General features: G+C 37.4%; 1 protein-coding gene across 1 annotated transcript in view; it reads left to right on the top strand.

Moving 5' to 3' along the window:
• The window catches only part of LOC110370192 (zinc finger homeobox protein 4), a 122,897-nt gene that overhangs the window by 45,758 nt on the left and 51,412 nt on the right, over positions 1-25,727 (top strand). The window contains exon 4 of the mRNA XM_021325933.3: positions 169-3,007. Within this exon, the coding sequence (XP_021181608.3) occupies positions 169-3,007 (2,839 nt within the window). The remainder of the gene's footprint in view (positions 1-168; positions 3,008-25,727) is intronic.

The following is a 25,727-nucleotide window of genomic DNA, read 5'->3' as shown; positions in this document are numbered from 1 at the left end:
ATTGTTGTATGAAGGGTCCGACCATTATTATTAGTAACGACTTCCCTTAGTATTCGGACTTACCTGCTTAATATCGTTATAGATAAATGAACCCTTTGACGACTGTAAACTCGTTTGGTTTCTTTGGTCTAAAAGCTCGTATTTAACAAAGATTTCTTTTGTTTGCAGGCTAACGCTGCAGCTGGTCAAAAGAGAGCTCGTACTCGCATCACTGACGAACAACTTAAAATTTTGCGAGCTCATTTTGACATTAACAACTCGCCCAGCGACGAAGCTATCGCGAAAATGGCTCAACAGTCTGGACTTGCTACAAAGGTAATCAAACATTGGTTCAGAAACACTCTTTTCAAGGAGCGTCAGCGGAACAAGGATTCACCTTACAACTTTAACAACCCTCCCTCCACGACACTCAACTTGGAGGAGTATGAGAAGACAGGTGAAGCTAAAGTCACAACCTTGGATTCATCGGCTAGCTCAGATGAAGGCAAGCCACCGCCTGAAAAAAAGGCAAAGATTGAAGACAACAGCATGATTATGCAACAGGAGGTAAAATCAGAACCTAATGATGAACCATCAATGGAGGAAAAGTACAATTCGTATGATGATCGCCACCAGGAAGATAAGAGCTTTATCTTTCCTCAAGCACCATCTCAGAGTCCTGCACCTTTACAGACTAATGACCATCATCATCAAAACAAATCGCGACCGCAAACTCCCACGCATATATCTCTAAACTCGCTGATTCAATCTCAATTAGATTCAATCCCGGCTACGAGTATACCGCAGCCGCCACATCCATCAATGCTACCACCAAAACTGAATCCTAATTTCACGTCCCCAAACTCCGCGCCCCCGAACGTCCTACCTTTGACCCCGAATCGCAGCCTCAGTCCTGGCAGGGGACCGGCCGATTTCGGACTTTCCGGGGGCAATTCGAACGGATCCAACAGCTCAACGGGGTCTTCTGGCAAACGCGCCAACAGAACTAGGTTCACTGACTATCAAATCAAAGTATTACAAGAGTTTTTTGAAAACAACGCATATCCCAAAGATGATGATCTCGAATATTTATCGAAGTTGTTGGGATTAAGTCCAAGAGTAATAGTAGTATGGTTTCAAAATGCACGCCAAAAAGCAAGAAAAGTTTATGAAAATCAACCAGCTGCAGACCCGCCTGCAAGCGCTACTGATGACGCAAATAGATTTCAGCGCACCCCAGGCCTTAACTATCAATGCAAGAAGTGCCAATTAGTATTCCAAAGGTACTATGAACTCATAAGACATCAGAAAACTCATTGTTTTAAGGAAGAAGATGCTAAAAGATCAGCACAGGCGCAGGCGGCCGCAGCTCAAGTGGCTGCCACATTGAGCAGTGAGGACTCAAACTCTAGCAATGTTGAGCATCACCCTCCCCATGTGCCAGTTTCACCCGCTCCGCCGCGCACGCCAACCCCGGCCGCGCCGACCTACCCCGTGTCTCCAGCACCACCAGCGCCTTTAACGCCAGTAACTCCTCTAACACACGCTCCACGTGAAGAAAAGGATGGAAATTTTCAATGTGATAAATGTAACTTAGTCTTCCCTCGGTTTGATTTGTGGCGGGAACATCAACTTGTTCACATAATGAACCCAAACCTATTTCCCACATACCCGCCGGATTCCCCTTTTGGGATCTTGCAGCAGCATGCGCAGCTGCAACAATTAAACGCAACCCTTGGGACTGATGAGGCTCGACATCCATTAGTAGCTGCTCTCAACCAGCAAGTTGCTAAGAGGAAATTTGATGAATATGAAGAAGTGGACACTGGAGAACAACCAAAAGACAAGCGCTTAAGAACTACTATTTTACCTGAACAACTGGATTACCTCTACCAAAAATACCAAATCGAATCTAACCCATCGCGAAAAATGCTTGAAAACATAGCACGCGAAGTTGGACTAAAAAAAAGAGTGGTACAAGTTTGGTTCCAAAATACACGAGCACGTGAGAGGAAAGGCCAGTTTCGTGCGCATGCACAAGTCATCAATAAACGATGTCCGTTTTGTCCAGCCTTGTTCAAGGTAAAGAGCGCACTAGAAAGTCATTTGAGCACTAAACATGCGGATCAGTGTGCGAGAGGCGAAATTAACGTAGACGCGCTGCCTGATGAAGAATTAAGTACAGAATCAACACCTAGTTTTGGCTCCCAACAAAGTGACCGGCAGCAAAATTTTTCCCAAGCGGGGGCTCCCATGTTGCCCCCTATTTTTCCACCTTTTCACTCAGACATGGAGAAGTTTATCAAGCAGTACAGTGAGGAGTCAATGAAGCGCTACGTAAGTGAATTACAAGCGCACGCCGCCGCCCAACAAAACGGTGGCGGAAACAATGAAGTATCTGAGCGACGCCCAGAACATGGAAAATCGGAGATACCTTTAGATCTCAGCAAACCTGTTGACCTGTCACGACCCGGATCGGACGCCGACGAGCGTTCCGACACCGCTTCCGAGACTATGGAGTTCTACGAGGAAGACGAGCCGACCTCACCTCTACCCGGCCAACAGCAGTCGGCGCGACCACCTGGCAAGCGATATCGTACGCAAATGTCATCCTTGCAAGTAAAGATAATGAAATCATTATTCGGCGACTATAAAACTCCTACTATGGCCGAGTGCGAGGCGCTCGGGCGCGAAATAGGGCTGCCCAAACGCGTGGTGCAAGTTTGGTTCCAAAATGCACGTGCCAAAGAGAAGAAGGCGCGTCTGGCTGCCGGACTGATGGAAGTGTCTGACGCGCCGCCGCCAGAGGAGTGTCGAGTGTGTGACTTCAAGTACAGTCACAAGTATTCGGTACAGGACCATGTGTTTACACGTGGTCACATCGCCGCGGTGCGCGCGCGCCTGGAGAGCGGCGCGGGCGGCGGCGAGGACAGCACGCTCGCGCTCATGCAGATGGCGGCGCGGCTCGAGAGCGGCATGGGCGGCGACCTGCACAACGCGTTCCTGCGGCCTCAGCTCGCCGGAAACGGTGAGTGTACAACTTGACCGCGGAGCGAGTCGCCCCGCGCCTCCCAGCGCTGAGCGATCCCGCACCCTCTTACGTTAGAACCTCGCAGCGGCGAGCTCCGCTCGATCGCGTCATTGTCACTTGGAATGTGTTCAATTCGAGATGAAGATATTATTAATGCAGTTCGAGCGAAGCTCATTTCGTGCCGTGACGGTCGTTGCTACTTTCCTACTAGTGAGTCCTTTTGTAAATAAAATTTTAGGTGTAACTGAAATAGTTTAACGTTATCTCCCCGTAGTGTTGGTGTTTCAATGTTAAATCTTCTTCAGATTGAGTTAAGCTATAATTGCCCGTGAGAAATGCACATATTCAAAACAGTACTGAGATAAATATGCGCCAAGTCGGTCGGCCGATGTAAAAGGTAATGGCGGCACGTACGCAGCCGATTCAATCTCTGAAATTATTTCGTAATTCAGATAATTACTGAGCACCTAGCTCGGAGCGTGGCAACAGTAAAAAACATTACTCAATCTTCGAATTATAATATAAATCTTAAATTAGTGTGAAATAGATATTTTTTTGTACAGTTGTGCGTTGGGACAGTGTTTAGGAGTAAATGGTATTTGTTTGTGTGCGCACCGCTGCCGCGGCCGCGGCACGTGTTGCCGACGCGGAGGCGGGCCGGCCGGTGGGCGGCCGCTGCAAGCACATACGAATGCAGTCGATGCACAACAATGGTAGGAGTTAGGACGCGTGAAGGACGTCGTATATCTAATGGGACCGATCTGGCGCACATGCATTTCGCTCCACATGAATAATCAATTATTTAAATGACGCCAATCAAGACTTTCTCGGAAACGGCACATCAGTGTCCATTGTTTCCTTTGTTTTTATTACCTTATTATATTGAGTTTGCTCCACATATTGGAAACCAACACTACGGAGAGATATAGACTAGTAATCTGTTGCATAATATTATTCTTCCTAGTTGTTCGTATTTAAAACTCCTATTAGGTATTAGCGACATGTCGATTGTTGTAGGATTGTAATGAAAACCAAATTATATATTTTAGAGAATTTAAATGTTTTAGTTATTATTATGTAAAGTCATAGCGAAGCCTGAAGTCTAATTATTTAAATAAGGTGCCTTGTAGGATCCAAGTGTTTTGTAAATTATTTTTCTCTTGAGCTCCACTGTAAATAGTTAAAAGTATACTATTAGTTGTAACGATGTGCATTGTAAAATTATCTCCGACCGCTGTTCGTATTGTGTATTTGGATAGTTCTTATCTATAGGTAGATATAAATATATTATTTGTTTCGTAGAGGCATCTTAAGAACTTGTGATATAAATGTATCTAATTAGTTTACTTCGCATCTTTCGCAAGGGTCTCGGCTGAGGGCGCGAGCCTAAAAGTACAAAAATACATACAGACATAACATTAGAAGTTTGTCGGTTTTTACATAATAATGAGCCGTTTTGTCGTGTGGGGTCCCGCCAGTTTTTGCTATTCTTTCGTGACATTTACATAAGAGTGGGCCTCGATTGGGGCGTTAGGCGATATGCAAATATTTTCTTCAAATTAGAATGTTGCGTACGTGGGGCGCACGAGCGCGGCGCGCATGCGCCCGCGCCCTGCGCACGCGCTGCGGGGCGACGCTGCGCCCTTATTTATTACGTGGAAATTTTCGCTACCGACTCTAAACACCTTGATACGTCTCTATTGATCTTTCAAATGCAAATATCCCGGTCTGTCGTAAAGAACATAATAAGTATTATTTACTATTTCTTGAATACATACTACAGCATTATGGTTTTACTTTAGATTTTGAGCATGTTTATTTGCATATCGCTTTCTGTTATTTTTCTTTTATTTTTGTTATGTTTGTATTTATTTTTGTTCTTTAGTTTTATTATTATTTTGTTTGTCATGTAGATACCTAAACGTATTTACGTCGAGGACTGACGTACTCCTTGATATTGAATTTGCCTCCAATACGACTTCCAATAATTTTATTTTAATTTGTATAATTTAATTTTTAACCTAATTTTATGCGATCTGCATTTACTGTTATTCAGATGACGTTATTCTAAATAGTTATTTGAAACAAAGTCCTGTGCCAGCCAGTGAAAGAATTCTTTGGTATTTTGCGGCGTTGATTCGACCGCCTAGGGAAAGATTGAAAGTCTTGTAAACTGAATAGTATTATTATAATTATTATCTACAGTTATTATATTTGCAGAATTCGTTGAAATAAATGCAATATTTATATTATTGAATTATGTTTTTTTTTTGTTTTTTGTTTCCTTGGTTCCTTTATCCTGAGTTTGTTTTTTGTTTGCTTTTGTTGGAGAACATTTATGTGGAATGCAATGTGAGGTAACAATGAGTGTTTAAACAAAGCTAATATTTTTTGGTAGAAAGTCTCGTGCTAAGCTCTGAGAATTAACGAATTATTTAGGGGCAGGTGAACATTGGAGATAATTGGGAATGTAAAGTATCTCACGCAGATAGCAACAATAGCATTTGAGAGCATTACCTGAGTCTTAAAACAATATGGCTTTGTTTTTATGCGTCTGCTGATAGAGATTCCTACAAAAGATTTGAAATGAATATTGTAGAGATATATTCCATGCCTTCGTGGGAGGTGCTGTTTAAATTACGATGGCTTCACCTTTTCTTAATAACCTAAGTTGTCTGTACTACCACATAGAACAGATTGCTAGTTTATGAAACTACTGTAGGTTACCTTTAAATAATTTAAAAAGTTATCTTTAAAATCTATAAAACGATCGTGACGGCACATCGCAATGAAGCTTTCTTACTATTTTTATCATCTACTAGGAAATCTATAACCTACAAATAAATAAACAAAGTTAAGGTAGTAGGTATGAGAATTTTCCTTTCAATTGAATAATCTGTACCTATACATAAAGATCCAGGCACACTCAGTAATTTATTATTACCAATTAACAAAACTTTCTGAAAGTAAAAACAAATGAAAGTTTTATCAAAATTCGGATTAAGGATAGCCAAACACGCATTACCTGTATATAAATGTCTCTTTTTATATGATTTTTAAAATATACATTTATTTTTAATTTTATTATATATTTACACTTGAATTTACGTTATTACATCTAGGTACAATCATTGCAACAGAATTGTCAACCCTTCTCCGTCTAGGTCTTCCAGAAGATGTGAAGATATTTTTCATGATGCTGTAAAGCAGTGCACTGGTACGACCTGAAAAGCTCGAGATTCCTTCCACTGTTTCCGATAAATCACCACCCACTTTCGTTTGAGAAAACGATATCACTTAACCTTGATTTATTTACAATACATATTTTTTACCCGCACCCACTCACTGGGGTTCGTTCAAAAAAATATTAAATTACAAACGTACAAAGAAAAACTGAAGCCTAATAAAAAATGTTCCCGTTAGCGATCAGGCTAATTATTTCATTGTAAAACACAATATATAGGACGTGCTTACCATAAAATAAGCCTTTTTTGTTAAAATACAATAGATTTTTTTATGAAATCGATATCATGACGGTAAGTAGGCAGATCATTGAAGCAATGATCGTAGAATATTGTTGATGAACGTAAAAACTGTTATGCCCGTTAGGAAGCTTTTGAATAAAGGAAAATATAAGCAGATGTCTATCAATTCTATCATACCGAGATCAACAGGTAAATTATAGAAAGGGCGTTGACTCTAGGTTATGCATTGGTCTCACATAGAATATACCTACAGAACAAGTTGATACAATACTAAGGAACTTGATAAGAGCAACCCTGTTGGGAAATCAAAATAGATTTAAGTCATTCGTAAATATAATAAGCATTTTGAACATAAAAGACAAAAATATCACATGTAAGTATTCATTTAGTTTAAGAAGGGTTTACAAGTCACAAGTTACTATTTGAAACTCAAATATAAGTACATTGGTACCTATTGGTACCTAGTGGACCGTCTACCTGTACGAATAAATAGACATTCAACAAGTTGCAATCCCATATACGAAAATTGCATAGCGCACGCACAAGGGTAGCTTTGGTACCTGCAACAAAGCCATTTGACTAACCAAAGTATGGCTTGTCTGAGTACCTACGTACGAAATTGGATAAAATGCTAACACATTATTTGCCTTAAATCACAATGTAACAATAAAAATATAATATAAAGTAATTATATCGATAACTAAGTAGGTAGATATTAGCTAAGGAAGATTTTCTGATCATAGATAGAAGCTAATTGCTATAAGCTTCTGCTCTATCTTTTGCTAAAAGAAATTGTATGCCTGTAATCCCCGTGAATGAATTTTGAGGCCAGCACGAGCTAGTAAAAAGTAGCCAGTAACGCGAAATGCGAGATCATGAAGAAAACCAATACACACTAGATACCTCGTCTCTTCTGAAATTGATACAGTTAGAAGTACCTACTGCTTTGCGGTCTTGATCCACAATAATTCCTATAACAAATAAGTACAAATAGAGCAAGGCCGAGTGAATTGTCAAAATAAAGAAGCACGTAGTTATTTTTTAAGCCCCCCGTTTTATTTGTCAAAAAGTTTTTAACACTGCACAAACATCTTGCGGCCTCAACGTGACTGCTTGATAGCAATAATTTTACAAAAAATGTATAAAACCAGGTTATCACGTATAACTTTGTATACGTCACGCTCGTACGCTTAGTTTTCGATTTGTATAGAATTATTATAGTTTGCTGTTAACCTTTGGTTGGGCCTCGGAACAGGCGATTCATGACCACTGTTTTTTATGTTTTCACATTAGTCTGCGTTACTTATCTAGCTAATGAATGCACACATTCTTCGACTTTGACATTTGAAGATTTTAATAAAATATTAATATCTTCTTTTGTGTTAAAAATGTGTGGGCGGGAAAGAATAGGTTATTTAATAAGCTGCTTATAATGTTTAGGTATGATTTAAGACTAACATTAAAAAAATAAATTCCAGTATAAGTGGATCGACATAAATATCATAACTAAATGCTACTTAAAAAGAATAAATTATACCTATTTGTGGACACAGAAAATCCGTATTTGATGATTGAGGAATGCTATGAAATATTGTATATTTACTAGACAAAATACCATATGATCAATATCATAAAATAGATTTTTTATGTGAGAATGGCGTAAGGTTGTTCTATTCCTTTTCTGCCAATGCTATTTTATTTGAAAGCAGTAAAACTAAGTCTCATTGTCAAAAACTAAGACCTGGTAATGACGCATTGCTGTGCATTTGTCAAAACAAGCTAAAAACATACCCATCCGTATTTATGGTTGTCATCAAAACGCCTGTTAGTTTCCCTCCACGCTACATTCGTGGCCTAACTTCACTCGTAAACGTTCAATGGCGTCGGTTTTACGCGAATTTCGTAAGTAACCGTTGCAGCCGCCGATAAATGATCACAAAACGCTTTGTTAACACCAAATCTTCACGCCAAATCGTGTTTTCACTTGGTGTAAAGATTTACTGAATAGAATATGCTATAACATTGTTCGGTGTGTCGTTTCAATAAAAGGATGAAACATGAATGATGACACGCGAAGAAATTTTACGTACAACGTCAAATTTGACGAAAACGATGAAAAAACTGACATCGGGAATGCTTCTTCACAAACCGTCTGTCAAATCCAATTTGAAAGGAGGTCTGATCCATTCGTAAATCAGATTTAGTAATCATGATAAAGTAGTACGGTAGCATAGTTTAAAAGTGCTCGTTAAGTATACACATATCGAGCGAATGCTATCATAGCGATCGATCTGCAAATCTCTGTAAACAATAATGAGTGAGGCCGGGAGGGGAGTCCACGCGGCCTGGAGTCACGTCGAGGCGTCCCAACCCATTACCCGGTCCAAACCGTATCGACAAATAACCGCCAATTATTGGATCGCTCTACAATCTTTTTACAATTTCTTCTCCGTCGGACGTTATTATATTTCTATTAAGCCTTTTTTGTAATCAAACTACTAATGATTCGATTCCATTTCCTAGGCCGACGTGCCGCCTCCGCAATGTTAATGACACTACGTAATTAGATCCGGATGGTTTGAGGGCGTTGACTCCACTGCGGTGCCCGACCGGTAGATAATGGCAAAGTGTCAATTTTACTAAAAATATGGTAATTTACAGCCGCCGCCATTTTGTCTCAACAAACAGTTGAGACAACGTGAGCTGGTAATGAGTTGAGACCGTTAAGAGTGGCGGCGACACGAGCTGTTGAATACCCTCGCTAAACTATGGAAGTATCATTTTATAAACATACTTGTTTGATTACCCGCTATCATCTCTAATAGGCATCCACCAGACTAACGAACATTCCCACATAATTAAAACAGTCACCTTGTTACAATGTAAGTGGTTATTTTTCTATTACGTTACGTAACATTCAATTTTATTTATGTGACGTAGTCGTCGGGAAATTCCTAATCATAATAGGTAAAACTAATTTGGTTATTAGCGTGTCGGTAGTAATTTTTACATCAACTCCGACTATCAACTGATGAATCTAGATGGAGGTTCCTGCTGCTTTATAGTTCTTATTGAAACGCTTTTATGTAGAGTGTACAGTTAGTCTTAAATAGAAAACAAAATACTCATGAGGAAAAACTTGTTTCGTAATAGATTGTAGAATGGTTAGGTAGATGGCCTGCGCTGAAAATGTCACATAGAGTGGTTGGGCAGCTGTCCATTGGCGGGCAGTACTGTCGTGACTGCAGCTAACAGCGTGACCGATGACAGCTCTCATTGCCAATTAGAAGTTCAATCACCGACGTCAATGGGGGCCGAGCAGAAACGAAAAAACAAGCATTGTATCTACAGTCATGTTTCAATTTGAGAAATTGATTTGTGATGCGACCAACGCCACATTCGTTACTTATATATAGTTAGTTTTCTAATCAAAACGACATCACGACGCATCGATAACAATAGATGGTTCTTGTCAAGTCATTTCATCATCAAACGTCATTTGGAGCTCATTTATTTGCTTGTGGATAAACAACACATGTGTAATGATGCTTTTTCTAAGTAATAATCTTTCGCGAAATGATTGATGTAAGTCGGTAGCGTTTTTTTTAGAATGTATATGTTAATTTGTTTAGAATTTGCTTCGGCGTCATTATGAAATTAGATGAAGGAAAGTGTCAGAGTAGGTACAGTTCAGACATTCGTATAGCCTAGGTAACATTTGACAAGAATCCTTTAATGAAGAGATTTAACTCTCATAATTTTTTACTAAAAGACTTGTCGCTTCTAAAAGTCTAAGCTCCTAATTCGTACTTCAATGAGCAATTTAACTTAATAAAGATGTATGCTCATGACAGTTCGAAAGTATAAAACCAAGTAACATACTGAAAGGCTCTTGTTTCTTGCCGCAAATTGCCATTACATAGTTAACTTAATGATCCTTTCCACGTTTGCTGACCACCGAACAAGTTAATGTATATTCTATGTAGGTATAGGGATTACTAACAAAGTGTATTGGCTGCTTGCAACATATATTTACAAATAGGTAGTTGTACCTAAATATATTCCCATGCAGTTAGATTCTTAATTTCGAGACTTGGGTAACCCTGATTGAGCAATTCTAAATCTGTCTCTATCTGATTGTACCTTAGTACGTACTTTTAAATACCTACTTAATGTAGGTAGTATCAAAGAATTAGGTACCAGATACATATACCTAGGAACTTTTGAGTAGAACAACGTCTAATTGTTTAAATGCGCATATATCACCATATATTTCATTCATATAGGTAATAATCAAGCAACGAATACTTCAATCAAACCTTAACCACTGAAAAGTTTAAAAAACTTTTCCCTTTTCCCAGAAGGACTAAAATAGTTCCGAAACTAACTTAAAAACATTTCCATACATACAAAAAGCTTAGAAACCGAGCTCGCTCTACTTTCCAATAAAAATAACGATCTCATACAAAGTCAGTAGGAAATGGCAAGTTATCACAAGGTCTCTAATGAACTTGGGAACAGCAGTCAACGTCCAATTAATCTAACTGATATTTAGACAACGACTAATGAGCTATTTGCTAATAAGCAGGCTTTATTAGCGATGTTGCTAACTGATTATTTGCGACAATGTAGCTGTGTTTGCAGTTATTACTGTACGTAGGTTCAGATAAATTGGCAAGTAAAACAAACAGCAGTACATAGATATTGTACGATTTGTTTTTAGTAAAAAAGCTACCTTATTAATATTTCGTCATTGTGCACCTAGACTGTAAATTTTCCATGAATTAAACTTTCCTGTCCTCATGCACTAATTGAGATTTTTTTCATGAGCTTGTTAGCTTATTTTCAAAAGCCATTTTCCACTGCATAGTCGTAAGTGTACCTACCTTACAGTATAACCCTAAAATTTGTGCTCTAACAATCCCTTGCAAGAAAAGCTCTTAAAACAAAATCAAATCCTCAAATGCAGAATAACGATAACGTTGCCTACTTCTACTTATCTAACTTACCTGGTTATAACAAAACAGGGAAGAAAACGTCTCATTTCAGAGTATTAAAGTCGTGATGATTATTTTAATCGTTTGGCTAAGAAAGAGAAACAACCGCGGATTAGCGGTAATTATCTTGCCGTACCGATGTCGTGACGGCGGTTTGTTCCGCCACGCTCCTTAGATAATACTCCGAGTAATTTTTCGAATATTGTCGACTTTTTGAGTAAGTAATGAGGTAGTTTTTTAGTGTAATGAGCTCTATTTTTAAAGGGGATTTTGATGGTTTGGTTTTGTGAGATATGCAGTGACATGGTAATTTTTAAAGGCCCTTGATTATTATAAGGTCGTTAATTAAAAACGACAGGCGTTTTTATGAAGCTAAGACTATGTTTGATATATATTTCTTTAGAATATTTTTCTTTATAAAAAGGCCAAACGTAGATTTCCATTTCAACACAAGGTTATTCCAAAATTTGCTAGAACTTTGAGATATAACCTCATTATTCAGGATATCAGCAAAATTAAAGTAGGTTGGTACCTAGTTAACGTACACAAAATATATTAGCTCGTTAAATAAAAATATCTTCGGGTAGATCACGAATGTTAGGCACAAGATACATACAGTTTACTCATAGCTACTGAATCGTAAATCCTGTCAGTTTCATAAACGGTGCTATAAATTACCACCACTTAACCTATTTACTATATCATGGAATACCAATTACAAACCTAAGTATATAACGGTATCTACATATATAACATTAAAGGCAGGATATACGTACCTGCATAAATGCTTATATCGTTTTAAATTCAAATTAATAACCTATTTACTTATGTCAAGTAAAGTAGCAGAGTCTTAGGTATATTTCCAGAGTTAAGGAAAGAAAATTCTGGGTTTTAAAATAGGTCCATATAAAAAAAATACTTCTATCTACTAATACAATATGAACATTATCATTTAGAAATATACTCACATGTGGTAAGCTCAAACAAAAAAACTGCTAATAATTTTCCATATTTCGATGCTATCCGAAAACGCAGTTACAAAGAAAACGCGGAAAAACTTGAAATCCAGAACGCATCAATGACATTCTAAAATTAAAACAAAAGAATGACGTTTCTCAAAGGATATTTAAAAAAAGAATTAAAAAAAATGTAGTGTCTACATAGGCAAAGGTAACAAGTGGTACATTCTAGCGGTGCGGTGGTTAGAGCTCGTGCCAACCCGCCCCGATATTTTCATTACCACTATAAATACCTAGGAATGAAGTCTTCGCATTGCTACTTATTGAGGTTGCACCTTAATTATATTTCGCGATAACCGCGCTCACCAGGTTAAATAAGGAAACTTTAATGGCGCACATTTATTTAGTTTCATGCAGTTGTTTTGTTTTTCGCTGATTACAACCAAGGAAATGAAGATTTGAATTAGTGTTTGCAGCACTTTATCGATAATTGACCTGAAGTAAACTTTCACCTGTTCCATATAATTTATAATTTAAACGTATTTGTGTAATACTAAATCGTCCTAACCTACATTTATTTACAGTTACACGTCCCAAAAAACTTTAGAATAATTCTTACCCAAACGATTTACAAATCCGCTCTCGTATGTACCTGTCTGAAAAATGTCTAACGCAGAAAATGACCTAAATAAGTACTGACATAAATAAAAAGACAGTCAAGTAGGCATAAAGGTAATCTTTGAATCTGTGACAAACAACATGATATGAGACCACGTTATTCACCCGTGATGCAAAAATAATCGAAACGTGATCGAAAAGCTATGGATTCGATGCTAATGATTGGTGTCACGTTCACACAATAGGCGCCGTTTCAACGATCTTGATCGAAGTGACGCGTCTGTCATATTTATCTAGTTAATGTGTTTAGACAGTTATGTAGACAGTGAAAAAAATATTATCGCAATACTTGATAGTCGAGTGGGCTACCCTTATCTGTTCTTATCTACATAGATAGATACTTTCTACTTTCAATTCTTGTCGGTCTGTAGAAAGACCTAAATAAAGCCATTAATTAAATTATTCACTAGAGGTTTTTATATTGTATTGTAGATGTGCAAGGCTATTCAATATACAAAAATATCAAAAGCTTGTAGGTACATACGTATGCGCAGCTTGTACCTTGTACCCCAATACACATGACTCTTAACATAAGTGCATTTTATAATATTAAAACTCTTATGTAACAGGCTGGATTGATTCCAAATGATTATTATTTCATAAGGCTTTTTCTCTGAAAATGACAATATAATTGTATGGTACTAACAATTTGTAAAGTATCAAGATGTTTCATAGTGGAACTCATAGAAAGTTCTACTCTACAAGCTTGTATAAATGAATTGAACTTCCTTAGAACAATACGGGTTGACTATGTTATTCATTCGGCACTTCATAGTATTTTACTTACCTACATTACATCGTCTGGTGTTGAATATAGGTTTTTCTCGCTGTTTTGTTCGTAGAAAATTAGGTAAAATAAAATTGCAAAGGATTTATAATTTGTTTTGTAATTTACATAATTTCCAAATGATTATGCTGTGTGATAATTTTTGCATAAGCTTGCCCAGATAAAACCTTAATAAGAAATAATAAATGAGAGCACTTTAAGAAGGTAACCTGTTTCTTGTTTATGAAATCTGATTCTGACATCCTCTTCAAATACATTCGAATATGACTGTCGTACACAGTGCTCGAATTTTTCAGAAAAAAAAGTTGAAAAACAATTTAGTATTTTGTTTTCTACTTTCTCCATTAGGTACATACATTTGTCAGCACAGACAGATAAAACGTTTAAAGTAAATGCTGATTCGCCACACATGCAATAAGTGAATCAATTCCTTCGTATCTATTATAACACACGGCTGTCACATCTGTTATGTAAACAACACACTTGACGATGCTAATTTTATAGATAACGCAAAGTTACGTGCATAATAAGAGAAATCGGACGGGAGTCGACGTCCGTATATCATATTATAATAATGAATAAGCTCTGGTCGGCGCGACGCCACCACTCCGGCGCACTTTGATAGTCAGATGATCTTGATTTGCAGCTTTCGACATATCTGTGGGATTAATTCGATCATCCACTACAACACTACCAATATCACAAAAAACAGCTTAACCCTATTCTTGAGAAAACAAGAGGTAAAACTCTTGCATCATAAACACAAAACAAAATGGTCTCAAAACAATTTCTTCAGTTGTTCTCAATTTTATTACAATATTTAAACTCGACACGTTATTATTGCGTGTCGTATCAGGCAATTTCTATACACAATGTTACCAATTAGGCCTTCGCCTTCGTACAAACGATGCAGATGTAGCATTAGCAAATATGATCCATAAAAAATAAACATGGCGTGTAAAATTCTAGATTTTAAAACAAAATACTAAAATTCCGAATGAATTTCCGTTTCGATATCAAGTCGAAACCTGTGTTACAGTCAGACTAGGTACTTTATATTCCTTGCACATTTAATGAGTTACAAAATCGTCAGAAAATTACCTTAAGATTTGACTGTGAGATGAATTTATGACGGGTCAACGGAGACAAGACATTTACTTAATTCGTAGTGGAAAGTTTTCAGTACCTATATTGTTCCGACGATCTGTTTGCATATGATCACATCAACGTGTTTGTATAGGGCAAGTACTAGAACATACATGTTTTAACTAATCGTATAGTTTTACACAAATACATGTCGTTGGCTTTACGCATTATGAATAAGACTGTACAGATTAACTTGGTTTTAGTTCTTCATTGTTTCATGGGATTTTGATGCTCATCTTTTTACTCCGTACAGATTTAGTCAGGTACTTTCTAAGGGAGATAATCTAGTATTACTGTCCTTGTTACCTTCACTAATTTTCGTAAAACAATACACTGCTTAAGTGGTAAAGTTGATCTCAATAAATCCGAGCTAAATCTCAAGTGATGTTTTAACGGTAGAACGCTGTTGATTGTCGACGAAATCGTTCCTACAATAATCGGAGCGGGAATCACTGTTAGTTTGGTGTCCGAGCCCCTAAAATGCTGCTACATTCAATTACGTTTTCAATTAGTGTGGACTTGTAGAGTGTGATTTTCTGTGTGAGCTACCTACAGTAACAATTTCAAATTATGCTTATAACTTTCAGTTTAGATACGTACTCGTGAGCGATTTCATTTAATTTTGGGAGGCAGTTTATTTTCTCAATATTTGAGAACTTACCAGTTTCCATAAATAAGCACCTGAAAAAGTAAGTCAATCTCCAGCCACCCATGATTTTCACTATTTTCTTAAATATCTTAAATTCAGTTAAGGTAATGTCAAATCAATCATCAGCGGAGTTAACCATCAATACATTCTATGAACACATTACATTAGGTACGTGTAGATAATAAAAATAAAATTTGTATTACCCATCGATTCACACATCCACTCATCACACTTATTAACAGAGCAGCATTTTAGCGCTCTCTCGTCCCGCTAGTAAGGGGCCCGCATATCCGCTATATCCTAATTGAGCCCATTCCGTCGCGCTAAATAGTCCAGATTGGGTCCCCACAGGGATTGTTATCTGATTCAACGATTCCACTGCGAACTAATGCAATAAGGATGTCCACGTCTACATTTGTTCTCTAACACGGGATATTGGGTATTAGAATCGTATTATTGTCTATTATTTAATGACCAAGTGTCGTTCACGCTGGCTCTCAGATTTAAGTGGTTCGACGCTGTGATTTAGATTCAATTTCCTTTTTTCTAATTCGTTGGTGTTGGGGGTTTAGAAAAGGCTGACTTAATCGTGGGATTAGTGTGGATTATTCCCTGATCCTCTATAATTCATCGACTCTTAGCTAATCAAATAAATTGTAGCTGATGACGATTTTTTATAGGACAGCTCACTTGTTAACGTTACTGGGCGTAAGACATTGCAATACCTGTACCAGTCTCACATACATCATCATCCCTTAACTTTTTCAAACTCGCTACCATAAACTACCAACACATTACTCAAATAAAAACAGTAACACACAAAGAAACAAATCCGACTGTTAAACACGATCTCGAACGAGCATCGGAGTGTAACGAGTCTCAAAAATTTCGCTCCCATTATAAAAAAGCATATTGTCGAATCGGACTTGATTTTTAAGGGCTCTTCATACAATATGCTGGCCTCATTATAAGGGTCCTTTGTCCTTAGAACCAGTTCCTTGCAAAGGTTTACAATAAGTGTATCAAATCGAAGTGCCCCTCATAAGTTTCTTTATTCATGACCACTTCATGTCACCCTAAGACTTAACTTTAGTTTTAATTAAGGGGATTGTCTTTGTGTCAACGGCTTTGTCTCTGGTCGCGAAGTTCCCGTGAGATGTAGCGGACAATGTTACTTATTTGAAATAAGAATATCAACTTACGAAATCATAGTCCATTCTTATTTTTGACCATGTCAATTCAAAATCAGAATACCTCTTGTTTTTTTTTATTTGATGTAATTAAGCTTTGGTTACACAGAACGATTACTTACCCATTCACAGTAATCTGTAACCAGAGCTTTAAAAGCCTGTCATTTGCGTGGACGGTAATAAAGTCGTTTACAATATATCAGTCTAGTCAATAAGTAACTTGTGTAGGACTAGACCCAACTATAAAATTAGTCGTATACCTACATAAAGCGACTGACATACCGATGTTTGTAGCCTGTATGTAGGTTTCGTTTTTAATTTCGGCAAATATTGATTCTTTGTAATTTCCGTAAATGCCTATTGGTTTAACATTTTTATTTCTATAGATATTGTTACTTAAAATAACATTGTTATCGAAAGAGACCAAAAACAGTCTATTGACAACTTTAATTTTGACGTTTTTCACGTGGGTATTTTCTAAACAAGGTTCAACATTATCTGCAATAAACTACGCGTATCACATACAATGTACACAAAACCACGCAAATTCCTTCCTAGTATTCTCACATGACCTGATAATCACATACCAAGACTTTCCCAGCCCAGCAGCTAGAATCTAGACAGACTATAAGCACCTGCGAAGCTGGCTAATTATCAGGTGTTTCCCGACTCACGATCCGAGCCCACGACAGCCGGATTATACCACCCCCTTCAATTATTTTAACTAGCGATTTACAACTTAACCATTGTTTAAAAATATTTTGCGAAGAGTCGGATCTTTAATGAAAGGGTAAGCAATTTAATGCCCGTATCGATTAAGACAATTGCCAATCGAATGTCAAGGGGATTTCGAAAACCGGCGTATGTAAGTAGTCCTCAGTTGTATCAAATAACAATCTTATTAAGACATCCATAACATACAGAAATAGAATTGAAACACATAAATATCATTTTCATGATAACAATAGTTTGTATCCGAAATGAATTTCTTCGGTCTTGATTTTGCTTTCTGCAATCTCTTGAACATACATAAAAATGATAGGTAAATCAAACAACAATGTAGAGCATTGTGCATGTTTTAATAAAAATCCAACACGGCCAATGATTTTATATACATTTACATAATAAATAAATTAAAAATACAATAGAACATAAACATTTTCTTAGAATCAAGCTCGCCTACGACTTTATTGTCAGTAACGGCTATAAAAATAATATCATAACATTGATTTATAAGTTTTATGTTGTTCTGAATGAATATTTTGCTTTAGTTAAACGTTATTTGTGCATATTGGGCGGTTATGTAGCCTGTTATAGAAATAAAACAAACAAAAAAATCTGCGTAGATTTTTCTGGAAATATTCGTAAAACAAACAATGCTACAATGTAAATAATAGCAGCATTCATTAACTGTGATAATTGTTAGCCGTTGACGGTATGTAATCTTTGGTTGAGAGGTCAAATTAGCAATTACTGCTGTATGTAATTAATGAACCTGCAGGCTTATTCTGCAACCAACGACAAAATATTAACCTGTATTTTTAGTCTACGAAGCATAATAAAACTCGATAAATGTTTACTAATTTTATCTACAATTTTGAATTCAATAACGATAGACGCAATTAAAAAAGCTTCCTTACACACTATTACACGCATGATATCCAGTCAAAATTAGCGGAATTGTAATTAGGGGTTAATTACAAAATAATTGCGCATGTTAATTTTTCACTTTCGAAAGCGGATGCCTATCGTCCAAGAACACAGTGGTTCACGCAAGTCACCGTCGCGTGATTCCCCCATCACTACATTGTTTACACAGCCATTACTCACTTAATGAGCACGCTAATGTGGGCCCATGACGCTGTAATTAATGCTCGCGACCTCAAATCACTCGCTGACTGAGTAATTTTATACGTTCAGGATTCATTACGCGTCTTTTGTCCAGCTTGATGTAAAGTTCGCACACTGTGCGCGATGTATGTGCGTCGTGATATTTGTACGGTTTGATGAAAAATTGATAATAGTGTGGTTTATTTTTAATATTTGTGTTTGGGATATTAAAGGATAAGTAACTAGGGCTTGAAAGTTGACATAAAAATTCACAAACGTCATTGTTTGGTTCTGAATGTTAAGATCGGAAAATTCTTAAATGTACTACGTATTATTAACGTCAAACTTTTGTCTAGAAAAGCAATTTCCCCAGCTGCTTTGTTCGCAGTGGGCTCGCTTACAAAGTGGAACAACAGTGGCGCTTTAATAACAGTGGGTCTGAACGTCTCTCGGCTAATAGCCTTAGGATCGAGCAAACGTTTAATTGGCGTATTTATCGCAATTACACGCATCCATGGTTTGAGGGCGAGTGCGAACCGTGATAACAGATTTCACTTCTGACCCAAGCTGCGGCTGTAATTGTAAATTAATTCATTGTCTGAGCCACGACCTCGCCGCAATATCGTCACCGATACACTCTTTATAAACATTTTTTTGCATAATTAATTCCTATAAAATGTACTGTTGGCACGTTCGTATTGTTACTCAAAATGAAAACCTTGAACGTTGAAAAAATCCTCAGTCAACAGCAACAATGGTCGCGAATTTGTCATTACCGTCGAACGTGACTGTAACGCAAACACCGCGCGCGCGCACCGTCCACGCATGTCTCGTTTATTTTAATATCACCCTGATTTTTTACTCTTTTACGTCAATTTCGTATTTTTTCATAGAGACCAATTTTTTGTTCAACGTGACACCTTTAACGGATTTTCACGTACATTGGCAAATAAGTATTCAGGCGCAGTTTATCGGAATGCTCGAGAACATGAAGTGGATTACCATGAGTCCTTGTGATCTACATTACATTGGAGGGCAAAATATACGTAAACACAAACCTGACGGAGCTTACGTAATCGTCCACGTGTAACCCCTTAATAGAAAAACTTTCTCGTGTGTTCGTAATTGAGTTTCGGTTAAGAAAATTAGGTATGTTTGAAGAAATCTTTTGATTGATGCGAACTCCGTGTCATGTAGAGCATCGCTTATTTGATATTCTAATGTAGCTGGGGCTCGCACATTATCTATCTATGTATATAGGTATGTTTATTATTTTGATAAATCTCTGAAGCTTCATGAATTGTTTTCTTTTTCAATTTTCTCCATATTATATGTTTAGATATTTAGGTGTTTACTGACTGATATCTTAATTTTTAACCTTTTTGTTTCATGTACTGTTCCATGATGCCATTACCTAATAGTATGAGTAGGTATAATTTATTTATTTATTACACACTCACACACACAAACTGGTATGTTTTTTAATTCTCTGAATTGTAAGCATAGAGGTTTTATACGTGTCACTTTGCAATTGAGACTTTCTTCTAGAACCAAATAGGCTTTAAGGGAATGTCGATTTAAAATAGAATATTCTTCATTTGCATCACGATGCTGCTCGAGAGGAGACATTCCTTATTCGCAATTCAATAACTCGATTGAATACCATTTTTATAAAAGATCCAGGTCGTCGGGACGAATTGAATCCTAAAAGGAAAAGTTATCTGTATAAGTATATTGAAGGCGCGTCATGGTATCGAGGCTCGCAGGCCGGGTACACCTGTTAACTCCTACATATTTCTAAGAACAGCAAACAATTTTTATTTCACATGCTAAATACACATCGCCGCCACAACTTTGATGTCATTTAGCGAAAACAATGGAAAGATCCGCGCGCACACTGGCATGCTAATTCCTACATTTTATTTAAATAAACTTATTCTTATTATAAACGTGTCCTATGTCCAACTGCTGTTAAAATTTATAATGCTATTTTTACGTTTAAATGAGTCATGTGGGATCTTTGAATGGGTTCTTTACACTTGGCATCGATTCATTACTTATCTCTTGATTTGTCATATACATACATAAGAGACACGTTAAAAAGTCGTTTACCTTTCAACTGCGTTGATTTGATGTTGTGTCGCATGCACGGTTGTTATGTGATTTCTATTCCGTTATGAAGATGCGGGAGTGCATCGTTTTGTCACGCATGTAACACTCCGTCCGCGATATCCGCCTTAATACACGCGATTTGCATCGGCGTGCCTTATGAGCTTTCCTGGCAGTTTTCGCCATCATAAAGTGATCAAATAAGTTATCAAACGCGACTATAAATCAGTGGCTGTGGGACTTTCCCTCGAGTGTCGTTACGATTCTCTACGGCGTCTTACGCGGCGCGTTTCTGACGTTTTGCCAGCTTTTTGTTTGGCGCGGTTATGCTAATACGTAATGATGGGTTTCAAGTTCCCGGTGAGGCATTAACGGGTGGACTCACACCGTAATACTAGCCATCACTGAGCCCTACAACCGTGTACCTCCATTACTGTTCTGCACGTTCCACTTTATAGCAAACAACTCAATGTTCCGCGGTCGACCCTTGCGGATGTGTCTTCTAATGTCGATCGATGACTCGCAGGCTGCGTTAGTTTCACCTCGTGTTGTCATATCGCACCTCTCGATCCATAAAACCTTCATTAAGATGAAATCCTTAATTAAAATTGACAACAAAATCGTTTTTATATCTCACTCCGTAAAACAGGGAATATGAGCGCAGTAAATATGTTGTTTGCACACGCGATATTTAACGATACAATTTAAAATTCAAAAGTATCGCAGGTGCTGCTAAGTATCTTGTTTTATAGCGTAATGAAAAAAAAACCTTATTAAACGCTGGATGATAGGTACTGCAATCGGAAAAAATGTAGGTAGGTATACAGTTCTGAGATCATTGGTATGCGAATTACGAAGAGTCGAACAAAAGACATTATAACATCCTGTTCCCGCGACACCACTTCAACTCTTATTATTAGCCTAATGACAAAAATTTATAGCTCCTTAAATTCGCCGTGCTGCAAATATTAAAGTTCTTTTTTTACGAAGGGAAATGAGAAGGTTCGCTCAGTTTGGGCGTCGTATTGGGAGGTATGTCATGATACCTACGTTTATATCTGTGGGCTCGGCTTTTGTTCATTCAGCTCGGTTGTAAAATGTTGCGGCCGCGATGTAATTGAACTGTTATAAAAATGCACAATATTTGTTTATTTTTAGCACACGTGTGTTTTTATGCTAAAGGAATGGTACTGTTTCCGGTCCATGATGTAACTTGAGCAAAGTTAAAAGCCAAGTCAAACGTTAAGGAAATCGGATTGAAAATAATAATTCTTGAGAGAAATTCTACTAAAACTGGACTGCACTAAGGATTAATATCCTTAACCTGCACTAATAAATTATTGGATCATTCAGTCTGTTTGCTTAAATTCCTTAGCATTTAAAACAAGTCGCGACATAAGGCCTTATATTAAATTACAGTGAATTATTTTAAAAAAGGCTATCGACACGTCACTTCTTGCGAATAAATTAACACTTCACCGCTATGGCAGACCATGGGCGAATAATACCACAAATTAATGTGTGCAATAAATTACCGCAGGTGAATTAAAACGAGACATTTCTATAGACTCTTAACAGTTTTTGAGAAGCTTTTTACTTTCTTTCTCATATTCACCTATATTTACGGGGCTGTATTGAATAAATGCATACATTTTTGGGATAAATATCCTAAAAACAATGAAAGGTTCAATAATTTGAATTGTATAAACAAATTAAAGTCAACCTCGTTTATTAGTTGATTCAGAGGTTTTTTAAAAGGTTTTTTGGACACTGTCATCTTTATTTAGTGTGTTCATGTTACAATTAGGTAGTTATCGCGTTAGGTATATTGGGACAGGCGCGCGCGCAGTGGGCGGGTTACGGTCACCGCTCGAAAGACGCCATCTTTTGATTCACTCGGATTTAAATTCATTCACTTTTTTAAATCGAAATTATGTACAGGTTCTTGAATTTTAAGATCTTTTCAAGCTACGGAGGCATGTAAGCAGTATAAATGTTAGCTTAAGTAGGTGGGTGTGTACGCAGCATTTGACATCTAAGCACATTATAATATTAGTGCCTAAAACGAACGGATATTTCCCATTAAAATAATTAGTACACATTGCTGATTCTAACTGCCTCGAACTTTGTGTGTCTTTGTTACTTTCTAGATCCAAGTAATATATTCCCTGAATACATTTTTAGGTAACAATATCGAGTCGTTTTCCGACCTCGCTATCTTTAGACAGTACAATGTCAAGTTATTCACTCCACCAATACCTTGGTTTTAACTTTATATTTGTTCGTCCGTATCGTATTTATCTCATTGCGATACTGAATCTGCATTTCAAGCGGGACGTCCAACGGTCGGAAAAGAAGGATTTTTATGCAAATACCATACAATACGCAGATGGAATGTCCATCACTCCTCCGCTATCGTTTGTTTTAGTCTAATTTGAATGTCTAATGCACGTAACTCCTTATCATTTACAAATATGGTTAAATGATATGCGTACAGATACGGACAGTTGCTGAAATTGTTGCAAGAAGTTCTCGAACCTGTTCTGTGCTTGATTGTACGCCTTCTTGTCTATTTAATGTTTTCATTTTAAACCCACTATAGATTTATATGGATGACAAACCTATCGTCAAATGTACAGTCCTGCGATTCTATAAAATTCGATCAACAACTCGCATTTCACTTCGATTCGTAATGTCATTTCATACTTTAGGGGAGGTAGGGGAGGGATGGGCACTTTTTCACATTTATTGCATAAAAAATTCAGATTTTACAGATAATCAACTTTTATTGTCATTTCTTATGTTTGGCTAGATAAAATCAAAGAGCTATCCTAAAAATTACAATCAGTTTCAACATTACGAGATATTTAAACGGTTTCAATAAAACCGTCGACACGGCAAAATTTTGTTTAGTCTGACATGCTTTAGTTGGTACTTACGTAGTGTTTAAAGTTACTTTTTGCTTTTTATAGGGTTTATCGTTTATAACATTTTGTCATAATAATTGCGTACTTTTTGGGTCGGGGTTTTTAAATTTATAATTTTATTTTATTTCATGGTTTTTAAAGGAGCTCCTTAATTTTTCCTTCTTTTATGATGGGTTCGCTATATGCGATCTCAGCCAAAGGAAGCTGTTTAACAATCCTCATGACAAACTGGCTCTGGGAGAATTGCACAGATTGAGAAACAATAAAGATGGACCTTTGTTGATCCAGGGTTATATATCATTCTAGGGTTTCATCCGCCACATCCCATTTCCAGCATTAGGTTCTCGTCAATTAGAAACATGAAGAAAACTAGTCAAGACAAATTAAACGAGCCCAAACTCGATGGGTTTACTAAAAGGCAGTTCAGGGTTACGTCTCCTATCTTCGTGTCCTAACAGCAGACCAGCTCAGTGGTTCCAGAAGACATTAGTATTTCAAATTTTAGATCTCACATATGCTTGCAAGTAAACTGAGCGTGTAACATTCCTATCACACCTAACAAACGAGCTGATGACCTTGAAGACCTGAACCGATTTCCACCAAACATAGCTAAGAACACTCCCGAATGACATTCCTTTTAAACAAAAACCGCATTACAATCGGATCATCCGTTTGGGAGCTACGATGCCACATACACACACACACACAGACACGTCAAACTTATAACACCCGTCGTTTTGCGTCGGGGGTTAAAAGAATGGTTTGCGACGGGAAATTCTTAAAGATTTAATATAACGAGCAATACAAGAGGTATCAAAAGGTTAAAAATAAAATTAACAGCTGATAAATATGGAGTCCCTAGATCAAGTTGGCAACGGTACCTGAAACAAGATTCTATAAAGGATTTTTAGCGCAGATTTATAACCTCACAAATTTTCACTGAAGAAGAAGAACAAAATTTACAAATTATACATTACATGGTATGTCCAAGCCTCCCTACCATAGGGAGCATTGGACACTTTGACTTAGTTTATAAAAAAATCGGTAAAAAACTTAACTAAAACGGTTTTATCTTATGTGCACTGAAAACTAGAAAATAAAAATAGTTACTTACCTGTCAACCTACGGTGGTCCCGGTCATATTAGACTAAAATAAAACGTGGGGCCCATAAACTATTGCTGTAGTACCTCTTCTAGAGGTATAATAGGTGTGGATTGCATCGACTTACTATAATCGTAACTGGAGATTTTGACAATCAATCATTAATAATAGAAAATGCACATACCTTTCATTAGTTTTCTCTTTATAACGATCCGAAACCGCAACAAAATATTTAAGTACTTTTACGAGTGTTTGTTCTTGACAACTCACAGAAATGACAGAAAGTCTATGGATGAACACCGTTACCAGTCGGTAACGTAAACTACCCAATAAAAAAAAACTATGATCAAATCAGAATAAAAGGACCCCCCTTTTATTCTGATTTCATCATGTCTCCCAACTGCCCATCTCTCCCTACCTCCCTATAGATAGACAGATTTTGGCAGATCTGTCAAAATCTCGACTTTAATTTAGTTCAACTTGTCAACACGCTCGATAGTGAAGCGCTAGTGTAGTTTGACAATGTCAATCACGAAACTTTAAGGTAGAATTCCGTGGGTCGCGATTGTCGCAGCCGCGCGCGACAAAAGTCAACCTATGAAAATGTATAGCACCGCTGCCGAGGGCCGCGACAGTCGCGCGCGGACGACGAATTTCGTGAGCCGCTCGCGGCCGTACGCTTCTCAACATGGTCTAGCGCTTAATAACATCTATAGAATTTTAGTAAAACCAGAATTAAATTGTTGACAATGCCGCGAGCAGCTTACGAAATTCGTCGGCCGCGCGCGACTGTCACGGGCCTCGGCAACGGTGCCATACATTTTCATAGGTTGACTATTGTCGCGTCCACGGAATTCC

This window comes from Helicoverpa armigera, chromosome 11 (assembly GCF_030705265.1).
Source record: "Helicoverpa armigera isolate CAAS_96S chromosome 11, ASM3070526v1, whole genome shotgun sequence".
Classification (NCBI taxonomy): Eukaryota; Metazoa; Arthropoda; class Insecta; order Lepidoptera; family Noctuidae; genus Helicoverpa; species Helicoverpa armigera.
Note: the sequence above shows the minus strand (reverse complement) of the source record. Positions and strands in the feature narration are given on the sequence as shown.